The 11,810-nt window shown below is 38.0% G+C and overlaps 3 protein-coding genes across 5 annotated transcripts; 2 read left to right on the top strand and 1 right to left on the bottom strand.

Annotated features, from left to right (window-relative positions):
- Positions 1–48: 48 nt before the first annotated feature.
- LOC105556241 (gamma-tubulin complex component 5) lies at positions 49–6,413 on the top strand. Of its 2 annotated transcripts, XM_012003325.1 has the most exons (15): positions 49–310; positions 537–658; positions 990–1,421; positions 1,487–1,752; positions 1,826–1,997; positions 2,254–2,470; positions 2,551–2,851; positions 2,935–3,119; positions 3,202–3,508; positions 4,310–4,526; positions 4,600–4,891; positions 4,967–5,167; positions 5,298–5,380; positions 5,458–5,617; positions 5,940–6,413. In XM_012003325.1, the coding sequence occupies exons 2-15, from the start codon at positions 587–589 to the stop codon at positions 5,984–5,986; spliced, it is 2,952 nt and encodes a 983-aa protein (XP_011858715.1). In that variant the 5' UTR covers positions 49–310; positions 537–586; the 3' UTR covers positions 5,987–6,413. The 2 variants fall into 2 exon arrangements, with proteins under 2 accessions (XP_011858715.1, XP_011858714.1); XM_012003324.1 differs by having other exon boundaries at positions 50–310; positions 5,458–6,413.
- Positions 6,114–6,864, top strand: LOC105556244. The gene is made up of 4 exons (XM_012003328.1): positions 6,114–6,121; positions 6,236–6,239; positions 6,405–6,628; positions 6,699–6,864. The coding sequence occupies exons 1-4, from the start codon at positions 6,114–6,116 to the stop codon at positions 6,853–6,855; spliced, it is 393 nt and encodes a 130-aa protein (XP_011858718.1). The 3' UTR covers positions 6,856–6,864.
- Positions 6,865–7,081: 217 nt separating this feature from the next.
- On the bottom strand, positions 7,082–9,900 carry LOC105556243 (ras-related GTP-binding protein C). 2 transcript variants are annotated; one of them, XM_012003327.1, is made up of 7 exons: positions 9,653–9,900; positions 9,196–9,356; positions 8,430–8,836; positions 8,223–8,359; positions 8,000–8,142; positions 7,769–7,917; positions 7,082–7,683 (listed from the first exon to the last, which is right to left on the bottom strand). In XM_012003327.1, the coding sequence occupies exons 1-7, from the start codon at positions 9,653–9,655 to the stop codon at positions 7,484–7,486; spliced, it is 1,200 nt and encodes a 399-aa protein (XP_011858717.1). In that variant the 5' UTR covers positions 9,656–9,900; the 3' UTR covers positions 7,082–7,483. The 2 variants fall into 2 exon arrangements, with proteins under 2 accessions (XP_011858717.1, XP_011858716.1); XM_012003326.1 differs by lacking the exon at positions 9,653–9,900 and having other exon boundaries at positions 9,196–9,368.
- Between the last annotated feature and the right edge of the window lie 1,910 nt (positions 9,901–11,810).

Genomic DNA, 11,810 nt, shown 5'->3' with positions numbered 1-11,810 from the left:
GCTTACGTTTTACGTCCTTACGGAATTTTATGTGTGAAGGCCTTAATCGAGTTGTCCGTTGACAGGGCTCCCAGTGGTTCTTTTCGGAACGAATATTTCTCAAAAATGTCGGCCCACTCGGCCCACTCCGATTACGGGAGTTCGGTCTCTTTATACAGGCTTCATGGTTCGGATCTTTATCGCGAGATGCAACTTGCAAGCAATTTGGGCCGTTCTTTTCGGATTTAGATGATGACATGTTTGATTGATGCTTGTTTCTGTAAAAGCAAATTCTGGGAGACAAAAATCATCGTTTTTGCACTTTAAAATGGTAACCAGGTGTTTTTGTAGGTTAGAAAATCTATCCTCCAGATACAAGACAAGACCGAATAAATTAAACATTTATTTGAAATAAACGTAAACTTTTGTGATTTAGATTGAATGTTAAATTTCATGTATATTTTTTAATTTGTATTTCTGTGAAACTGTTATTGCTCTTACATTGTTTTCCTCGATCTGTTGAATCAGAGGACTGTTACACATTAAATGTTTTTTAGCACGCATCAATGTAATCATATTTGTTAATGGATCTCGGCACAAGGTAAAAATGAGCACCCGGATATTGAACGACATCCACAATGATTTAAAGCGGCTTATAACGGCGCTTACGTTGTTTGAGGTACGTATGCTGTCAAGTTAATACTTGTGACACGAGTGGAAACAATAGTTGCTTTCCTTTTACATGAAAACTCAGATAAATCTCACTTGTGACGTCGTAACTCAGTTGAATGCATGTTCCTTTTGATTCTTGAGAAGTGAGATTCAACCAGATTTAACTGAGTTTTTGCATACAATCAAGACTGTGTACTTTAGTGAGTTTAATAGACTCACATTAATGACGTCATATCCAAGTACAAAATACTCACATAACTAAGTGACTCAGTATCACTTGAGTGTAAAAGGAAAGCAGCTAATGACGTCTTGCGAGATACAAATCTTCACATGTGCAGGAAGCCGAGGAAGGATTTCGGATATGCGAACGAGTTTGTTTGTCGAACATCAAACACCACCGCTATCTCTCTGTGGACAGTCACGCAACCAGGGAGGCGGTGAACGCAATTGTCACAAAATTCTCGATTCACGGAAAATACGAGGTCGCTAAGAAGTTTCAGGAGCTCGTCGACTCTTTTCTGTCGAGCTTCGACTTTGAGCAGCATCCGCAGTACGATCTGCAGTGGTGCCTGTTGACGTTCCTGCTGGATCTGTCCACTGAAACTCACAAGTCCAGCTTGGACAGTCTGAAACTCGCGCGCGGCGAGCACAGTTTTAACGCGGTTACTGAAAATGAGGATAGCATCACAGAGGAAATAGACTGGGCGCAATATTTGAAGGAAGGTCAGGAGGATTTCTTTTGTGATTACAAGAGCGACGATAGCGAGAGTGTAGGTATCTGCGTGAGGGATACATTTCAATAAGATTGTCATTTGTAACGCTTTTAATTTTATAGGAATGGTCCGATTTGACGGAAGAAGAAGGGACCGACCAGAATGATATTTCTTTGCCGACGCAAATATGTAATGCTCGATTGGACGTGGCGCCGTCTCCAGAAGATTCCGATCGCGTAACGGACAAATTTTCCTTGGCGTTGCTGCAGAATCTCGAATCTAGAAAGTGGCTCTTGTCAAATGTTCAAACCGACTGGTGGAATAATCTAGGATGTCAAAAGTATCCCGTTGTCAAACAAACTTGTGACACCAGTATATGTGACATATGGTACTTTAGTTCTTTCAGTTATTTCGTGTAAAAGGCGATGGCTATATACCTGATAGCGTTAATGTACTTGCAGGCACGAAACGAGTTTGTTGGCCTCAAGCAAAGTAGCTACTCTCAGTGAATATCAAGTGTGCAGAGAATTTTTGTGGATGTTCTATGTTCAAACGCCAATGGTGGTGTTTCAACAAGACGACGAATCCAAGTTCTCAATACGTTCTGACGTATCTATACCAAGTTTGACAACTGTGCGTACAATTATACGATTGGCTCTTAGCATTCTTACATTTTCTCATATGATCTTTTACGTATGATTTTATTCCAAGGAATTATCTTGTTCTGAACAAAAGTAAATTGGGCTCTGTTACACAAAATAACAAAATATTTGTACTTGTGTGGCTTTTTTTTACAAAAGTATTGTATCTTAACACCGTCTGCTTGCTCTTGTTGCCCATGCAATATTTTGTTACTTTATCTTATTCTATCTATTTTATCTATTTTCAGATAGCTTTCAAAAGTATCCTGTCACCATACTGCGAATACTTTTCAATGATACATGATATCGAAAGGTTTGGAACTGACTTGCAACCAATTTGTAACGAAAATTCAGAACTACAGAGTCCTCCTTTGACCTACGAGGCATACAGTTCTGCGCTTAAACAACACCTATGTGAATTTAAGACCGAAGTGATTAATATGGAAAAGGATATTATGAAGCAAGGTAAGCTCACATAACTTCATGTTCACGATGTCACGATGTGCTGTTGTAAGCTCGTTGCTGAATATTATTTTATGTCCTAGAAAATTGCAACACGCTCTTATCTTTATCGGCTGATCTGAGAAGACATTTGAACACTATAAAAATGCTCCACGATATACACCAGAAAGTAATAATTGATTGGAAAGTTAATCCTAATTGGAAATGTGCATCTCGACTATTATCATCCTTGTATTATGAGATGCAAAATTCTCATAGTCAAGAGAAAGCAAATATTTGTATGAATTTGTATCTGCGTAGCCTTACCGTTTATCTTAACATAATTGATACGTGGCTGAGCGAAGGACGATTAGAAGATTGGCAGGATGAATTTATAATTGTGAGGTAAGTGGAAAATAAGAGATTAGAATTAACTTGCCATACATATTTTCATGTTTACATTTCATTGTTTAATTGTTATACGTTAGGGTCAGAGAGGATGAAAATGAACAAACTGAAAAATTTACGACTCGATTATCCGATAGTATCTGCCTGGCAGATCCAATTATGCAATTCTTGTTGCAAAAAGTGCAACATATGGGACACAGTATTGAATTGCTTGTTTCCTTGGATCGAATTGCTGATATATGGAGGATGGATAATGAGTACAATGGTCTTTGTCAGACAAATTTATACACATATCATTCTTCCTCTCGTGCTGTACTTGTATCTCATTATGGCTCGTTATATTGCAGACATAAGGATTTCATTAAACGTTGAACTGCAAAATAAATTGTTATCAGAAATATCTAAATATAGTCTGTCAGTGGAAGAGACAGACACCGCACCGCAAATAAATAAACTGTTATTGCGAGAACGTGATACCGATATTGAGAAGAATATAATACAACAGTTATCAATTTTACACAATCCATTTCTCATGAAAGCTATGGAGGACTACTTGCCGTGTGAATTGTATAAAAACGATACGGTAGATGCTCGTGCGCACAGTACTCACAGTTCTAAAACGAAGCAAGACCAGATGTATAATTTATACAAAAAGTAAATGTCTATATGTATTTACAAAAAGTGAATATATTAAAGTGTAATTTATACATTAGGGTGAGTAAAAAGTACCGGACCGGTGAAATATCTCGAAAAATATGGAAGATATGGAAAAATCTTTCGGACAAGAGTTGTACGGTTTTAAAAGGGCTATACATATAATGGTAAAATAAATTTTCGAAAAAAAATTTTTTTATGGTTATATGGAGGTCGCCGTCATTTTTTTAAATAGAACTCCCTATTCTTTATTATACTATCTTATTCTACTAATTAATATGAACAACTTTTGTCTAAAACATTTTTTTATTTGCCTAATACCTTTTGAGATATTCAAGAGAAAATTTATAACTTTTTCAATGTTTAGTTTATAATTATTGAAAATTTTTGTGTATATAAATTTTATGTGTTACAATACAGTAAAAAGTCCTGTACTATTATACTTTTCCCTCCGACAAACAGTTATCGAGAGATTATAAGCTAAACATTGAAAGTTATAAATTTTCTCTTGAATATCTCAAAAGGTATTAGGCAAATCGAAAAATGTTTCAGACAAAAGTTGTTCATATTAATTAGCAGAATAAGATAGCATAATAAACAATAGGGAGTTCCATTTTAAAAAATGATGGCGACCTCTATATAACCATAAAAAATATATTTTTTCGAGAATTTATTTTACCATTATATAGCCCTTTTAGAACCGTACAACTTTTGTCTGAAACATTCTTCCGTATCTCCCATATTTGTCGAGATATTTCACCGGTCCGGTACTTTTTATTCAACCTGTATATTGCCTTGTAGACTGCAAAAGATAAAGTATATATTGCCGATGCAAAACATTTTGGAGAATACATTGTCTGAGATTTTAATACTGCGCTACAACAGCGCCAGTAAATTGGTAAGAAACATTATGATTGAGGAATATAAGCTGCAAACGCACTTGAAGCTGTTGAGATTTGTTTATATGATGGAAGCTGGACACGTTATGAATAAGTTTTACCAAATCTTGTTTCACGAGGTAAAAGGAGAAAGATCTTAGCTCTTGAAGTAGTAACAACGTTCCCTTGTGATCCAACAATTATCTATTCTAGATTGAAAACAACCAAATGTGGGCTAATTCGTATTTTCTGTCGTGTATTCTTGAAGAGGTGTTTTCCCAATATTGGTCAGATACAAGTTCACGCTGGTCAATCACGGTTTACGGCAATATCAGTACTCATCAGGTGTTACAAGCTGTAAATAGTATAACGTTGCATTATACAGTAGAATGGCCTATAAGCATCGTATTGACTAAAAAAGTTTTGGAAAAGTACAATGAGATATTCAGGTTTCAACTGAAATTGAAGTGGGCTTTATGGACGTTAAATAACTTGAGATTTTATGGTAAGTAACGAATGCAGTTTAAGATGTACGATATTTTTCTACGACACGTTTGTATCAGTTTATCATTTTTTTCAGATCTAGAGGGTTCCAAGTCACCGTGCATAAGAGATAGATTAGAACAGTTCCACATAAGACGCCTCGAGTGCTTAAGATTTTGGCTGCTGCACGCGATAGGATCTATACATACATACTTGTCCGGCCAAGTATTACAGAGCTTAGGTTTCATACTAGAAAAAGTTTTAGCTCAGGCGGATAGTCTCGATAGCATTATATCAGGTAGTGATATCTTCACGGGAGTGAAAGAAATTTATCGTGTGTGACTGCGAAATGTGTAGTTTCCTCCCAAAAGAGATACTGCATGAACAAACCCTAATAATTTTAACAAATATAAATGATTCTTTTGCAGTGCACGATGAGTACTTAAACAAAGTTCACGAGCATTGCTTATTAACAGAAGAATTTCAGGATTTAATGATAACTATAAATAACGTATGTATTCCTATTGGGCGATTAAATGGCGAGATATCGATTTGTATAAAAATTACTGCTCAATTATTACGTTTCAGATGATCGAAATGTGTATTCATATACGAGACAGATGGTCACGCAAGAGATTGCTGTTAGCCGCTACAGAATTGGATGTAATGGAGCAGAGTTACATAAAATACCACACATATCTTGCCTTGGCTTTGCACAATGCGGTACAACACAAGGACGCAGATTATTGTAAGTTTTACAATTTATTAGCGGTACTTGATGTATTTCAATGCAATCGCCCACAATTCTACAGTTCGATCGGTCGTTCATAAATACTATCGAAACAGTTTGCCAATCGCCACAATGTTAAAACAAAGAATGTTTAATTATTTTTTCAATCAATCATTGAAAGATACGTCAATGTGTTTAACATGCACCGACATGTCGAGACGAATCCAGAATATATTTGTCATATACTGACAAAATGTTAACTACCTGTTAAATTGTTGCATGATGAATTAACAGTATCGCTTCTGACATACATAACATTCTTCCCTTGCTTTATTTACAGTGACCGCCTTAAGTTCAGCCTTTAATTGCAGTATGCCATGTGCTTAATTTTGTATTAATAAAACGTCACCTCGTACCGGTTTAACATTATCAGTGTGCACCCTGATCTTTCCACTTGGGATTAACAACATCAGTTCCATTTCATTCGCAACAACTATTGCTCAATACTACAGCAATGTATATGTAGTATTCAGCCGTTATTGTACTAGATCAGTGATATTATTACCTCGTTCATCGTAAATATTAATAATTTTTTATACTAATTATTTCCGAGATACGCAAACTCGCTGCGCAAAGATCTGTAATATTTATAACGTACAACGTTGCGTATTTATTTTTTACAATAATTGTTTTTGTATTATATAATCGAGAGGAAAAATGTTACTTTATTTTTTGTAGCAATAAAAATTGTTTAAAGTTGCATCGATCGCTCTTCTATCACTGCGTACGATTACCAGTGTAATAGTTATCCAATATCCTGTTTCCCATCCGATCCCTTCCAGATAAATTGATACCGGTGTCTGCGGCCTGCATCGATAGCAGAGCATTCGAAGATAGTGAAAGATTCATTAAACTTATCACCGACCTCGGTCGTACTTTATTGACAGAAATCGCACACCAGAGTTTACCACCGTCAGGCATCCCTTTACTAGTCCCAAAATTAATTCACGAAAGGGCCTGGCAAACGAGGTAAAAGAATGCGACTGACGTATGTTACCTTTAGTTGAAGCGTGCAATTACTAACTTTTTAAAGTTTTAGTCCGGAGTCATTCATGTTACCCATTGAAGTGTCCTTAAACGAGTACGAACAGACCTTTTCTTACATGCGTTGGTATCGATACGAGGAACAATTCCACGTTTTAAATTCATCGTGTGCTTTACACGACGAGGTAAAAGATATTGCTACAACATCGTGAGGAGTATTTCAAGCCAACAGATAAAAAAATACATATATTCGACTTAATGCTATTTTCCGTATACAATGAAATCGCGATTTCTACATTGTGATAATTATAAGATTATACAATTATTGAAATATTTAACAAATTATAATAAACGTGTACTGTAACTTAAGAACTCGAAAAAGAACGTAAGTATGGTACGTGTAAAACGTGTACAGATATAGATTTAAATACACACATATGTATACTGCCATATATTTCATTAAGATACATAAGGAAAGCAATAACCGATAAGACATAGATGCACTCCAATACTCTATGTAACAAATATCAATTGTAAAAGTTCCGCTATAATAATTTTGGGGTTACAGTTTAAAAACACGAAATCATAACATACGTTTGGTAACATGTTTATGACAACTTATACACAGCTGCGTGAGCCATTTCTTGGTACGAAAGATATATATATATTTCATATTTAATAATATATTATAAAAAGTAGAATTAATATTAAATAGAGGAAAAGAGATGCTTGTAACGCGCATATTTGCAAGAAAGAGAAATGAGCAATAATAAAGTTAATATCAAGATCCGTTATGTTACATTCGCTCGATAAATTCTGTATATAGATTGCACGTAAAGATTAACTCTGTGCGATTACAACGGTGCCGTTTTGTCCGATGGGTCCGGTCTGCGACACCGCGGGAGCGTTCGACGTTTCGTTAGTGCTAACGGGAGAGGACGAGTGATTGTTCGCATTTGTCGCGGCTAACGCTTTGTTTCGTAACTCGAACACTTGCTGTATCGCCTTGCGGAAACAGAGGAAGTTGTAGTCGATCACGCCTGCGGAAAGTGTAATTATGATGCATTATTACGCAAGAAGACATCGTTTTTCTTTCACGTATAAAATCAAAATAACCATTTTCACCTTGTCTATCGAAATTGTCTTCTCGCAGGATGCAGACCAGCGCTAAAAATTTGTTTACTTCGCGCAAGTACAGGATTGTACCGTTGTTTAATTTAATTAAACTGGAACTTTGGTTGTCGAACGCGGCGGCCTCCAAGTCCTCTCTCAATCTAAAGTAGATAAAAGTGTTGAGGAAAGACACAAACATATCAAGTATATACACGTGTACGCGATCGAAATATCATTACTTACCCGTATATGCAAGAAACATCAATAACAACGTCGATCATATCACAACACAGTTCATAACTTTGCATATCAACAGGTGAGCTGTCCGTCGCTATATATATCTTTGAGACAACGTCAAATAGGAATGCCTTCTCGATTGCTGAATTCTGCGAGCGTAATAACATTTTTAGATATTCCAGGGCTTCGCTGCCGTCAGAGAAAGGAGGAAAATACACGATTATCTTACCGATATGAGTATATTGAGTAAATTTTCTAAAGTAGGCAGCTGTGGTATTAACTTTTGAACAACTTTGCTAAACGCTTCAAATATACTGTGATCGTATATCGAGGTCAAGTGAAAGCTCAGGTGTATTTGATCGCATCCTAAAAAGAAAAGATACATAAAGTGGGAGCCAGGGTTCGCTTCCTCGATCGTACTCTCAAGATCTTTTACCGGCGTCCACTAAATCGTCATTGGCTCTCGTATGTATATCCCTTTGCGTCTCCATTTTACAGTCGTCCGACAATCCGTCCACCTTGTGGATGAAAACCTCAAATTTGATGGCCTGATTGACCTTGTTCGCCTTGGTGACCGTCGCGTGGAGTTTGTTAAGCGCCTCCATGTAATCATCCTGGGCGTCTATCACGAACACCAGCGCGCCACAGCCGCCGAATATCATGTCGCTGTCAAAAGTGGGATCGAAGAAGTCGATTTGCCCGGGAAAGTCCCATATTTGAAATTGCACGAAGCTCGAGTTGCTTATGTCGTCTTTAATGATTTTGTTTGTACTTTCCAAGAACAGCGTCTCGTTGGGTGACATCTTGTGAAACACCACCTTTTGTATCGACGATTTGCCGCTACTGAAGAACAGAAGGGATAAAGCATTAAGCCAAGGAGAAGTGAAAAGTCAAGACGACGTCACGTTGACCAAATTTACGTCAGATTGTGATCAATGTGACATCAAACCGACGTCATCTTGACTTTCCATTTCTCCTCGGGTTAGACTGATGGCAGAAAACAATTCGTAGGCGCTTAAGACTGTCTTAAGTCATAGACAACTTGTGAAAGGCTGTCGTATACAACTTAAGTGTTTCTCTGCCTTGCCTTACGTCTACGACTTAAGACAGTCTTAAGCGCTCACGGATTCTTTTCTGCCATCAGCTTTAGCATCCGACAAGTTTGCGAAACGTCGTCTGCGCTGCAAACAACCCGATCTTACCGTCTGAGACCCATCAAAAGTATTCTGGGCTTTTGCTCCCCGGCCAATGGATCCATAGATCCTTCCGTTTCGCCATCGAACGGCGCGTACCCAAAGTCCTTCGGGAAGGAACCACTTTGATAGTGGTCGTCATAACCGCTTTGATAATGCTCGTCGTCATCCTGGAGCAGCATTACAGAACAAATGCAGTAAGAAAACTTGAACTTTATCTGTACAACTCATACAGAACAAATTCTCAATATATGAATGTGTACATATGCAAGTTATAAAGGTATAGTTATTGCCGACTCCAAAATTAACGTCACAGTAGACTGCCACGTACGTCCGAACCCAGTGAAATATTCCATAGAAGTAAAACGAGGGACGCTACGGTTTCTTTGCGTCAGTAACACGATTAATTGTCGCTATTCTTCGACGGAATATTCGAACGGGAGCGAATTCACATTCGCCCACTTACCATGTCCGTGAGGTTAAATAATTTTTGTGCCAAGATCCCGGCCGTCCTCCAAAGGGATTAAAAACTCCAAAAACCTCGCGACGTCGCACCGTATCCGCTCGACCGTGACCGCATATAACGGAAAATTATATACAGGCTACAAAGTTTAATACAATCTCTTTGTTTACAGTTAGCGCAGGGTGTGTATGATGATGCAGTGCTGGTTTGTTACAGCCATGGTGGAAAGATATAAGGCATGGTGGAAAGAAATAAGGTGAGGCAATGCGCATCATGAGTTTCAGTTTGGGATCAGCCAATAGAGAACGCCGCACAGTTTCGGCCATTACTAGCGGTCTATTTGAACAGTATTATACTTAACTAGGAAATTCAAACAAATAGGAATGGATAGGAAAATCTCTCAAAGGCACAATTACTGAAAAATTATTACTCTTATTATTCCACGGAGAAGATTCATCGTCCGCACGCCCGTGCCCACAACGCGAGTCGTCCGTCTCGACACCATGAAGAATAGAGATAAGGAGGCTCAACTAATGCTTTCGAGAATGAGACCAAAACCCGGTTTCTGTGGTAGTTCAAAATATGTACACCGGCGGCGCTACGGTAGATAAACTACTGATAAACAGAAGTCGGGAGGGGATAAATCATGAACATGAAGAATAGAGATAAGGAGGGTCAACTTATAGCCTAGTGCAGACTGCACGCAGCAAGCAGCAAGCGTCGAGCAGCAGCCAATCAACGAAGAGATATTTTCTACGCCACTGCTGACGCTTCCGCAAAATTCAGCAGTGTTGGATACTCGCTGCTCGACGCTTGCCGCTTGCTGCGTGCAGTCTGCACTAGGCTTTATATGGGCGGATGCGTCAGATTCTGAGCCCAAAAATTGTCATCGCTGCTAGTACTAAATCCTAATCGAGATGTCGCTTCCGTTCCACGACAGCGTTCTCACGTACACAGTATGAGTGTGTATTAGTAGACCCGGTGTGAGTGTGTAATTAGTGTTACGTCCTGTGGACTCCACGATTTCTCTCTTTCAACAAACCATAAGAAATATGTTTTTCTTCCCTTTGAAACGACAATTTTAAGAAATCAGCGGATGTCGACTGGCCAACACATGAGTCCCTTCCTCACTAAAAATTTATTGCCAGAGTTTCACTTTTCGAAACTCGAAACGTGAAGTGCCCTAATTGTTGCTGGTCGATAGCCGTTGAGACAATAAAAAGGGGAGAAACAGCAAACAGATGGGATCAGGCCCTTTCAGACGGCAAATTCAAAATTCAGATTTCTAAAATATTACGATCCGAGACACTAAACGGGGATTCAGATGTTGACCAAAACTTGACCCAAAAGTGAAACTCGGAATTTTTCGAAAGCCGCTGAAGGAAATGATACCCATAAATAAATATCGAAGGGCGACAACGACTTAATGGTCGGGTTGCCAATAAGGAAGACAACTCCCTGACACCTCCCACTAGTCCACCAATGGACCCAGATAGCACATGGACATTCAGTGGATGTCCATTAAACGTCTACTTTCTGGACGTCGGACATCTATTTTTGGTCCAAATAAGATTCGTCGGACGTCTGATGGACATCCATAACACATACGTTTGACACAACCTCGAACATCAAAAAAATGTCTAAGATATGTAAGTTGTCGAACCTGTTTTGGACTTATCTTGGATGTTTTAACGATATCCAAAATAAATTCAAAATAGGTCGAAAGTAGGGTAGGTATATAGTACGGTTAAAATTCAATTTTTTAAACTAATTTAAAAAATGTATTAAATTACATAGTCATCAAAAGTATATTCAGGTTATTGAAGATTATCCATGATCCAGACAACTTGCTGTTGCATCATATCGGCTCGCCTCTTATACTAATACGGAATGATTTTTACTTACGAGAAAGACTAACGCGCGGTCGCCACGCCGCGGCAGTGAGTGGTACTAGTGCAATATATTCAAGTTAGCCATACATAAGACATGCATGATTTTATTTCTACTCGGGTAACGGACATGTTTTTGACAAATGTGTATCTATATTTTGGATAGGATTTTTAGTAATTAAATATTAATTAACCAATTTATTTCATTGTATTTATATCTTGTCATACTTAGTATATTATACAGGGTGTCTGATGCAAAAGTAGCCACTTTG

Source organism: Vollenhovia emeryi, unplaced genomic scaffold (genome assembly GCF_000949405.1).
Source record: "Vollenhovia emeryi isolate VEMERY1.0 unplaced genomic scaffold, V.emery_V1.0 DF940185.1, whole genome shotgun sequence".
Classification (NCBI taxonomy): domain Eukaryota; kingdom Metazoa; phylum Arthropoda; class Insecta; order Hymenoptera; family Formicidae; genus Vollenhovia; species Vollenhovia emeryi.
This window is presented reverse-complemented; position numbering and strand designations above follow the sequence as displayed.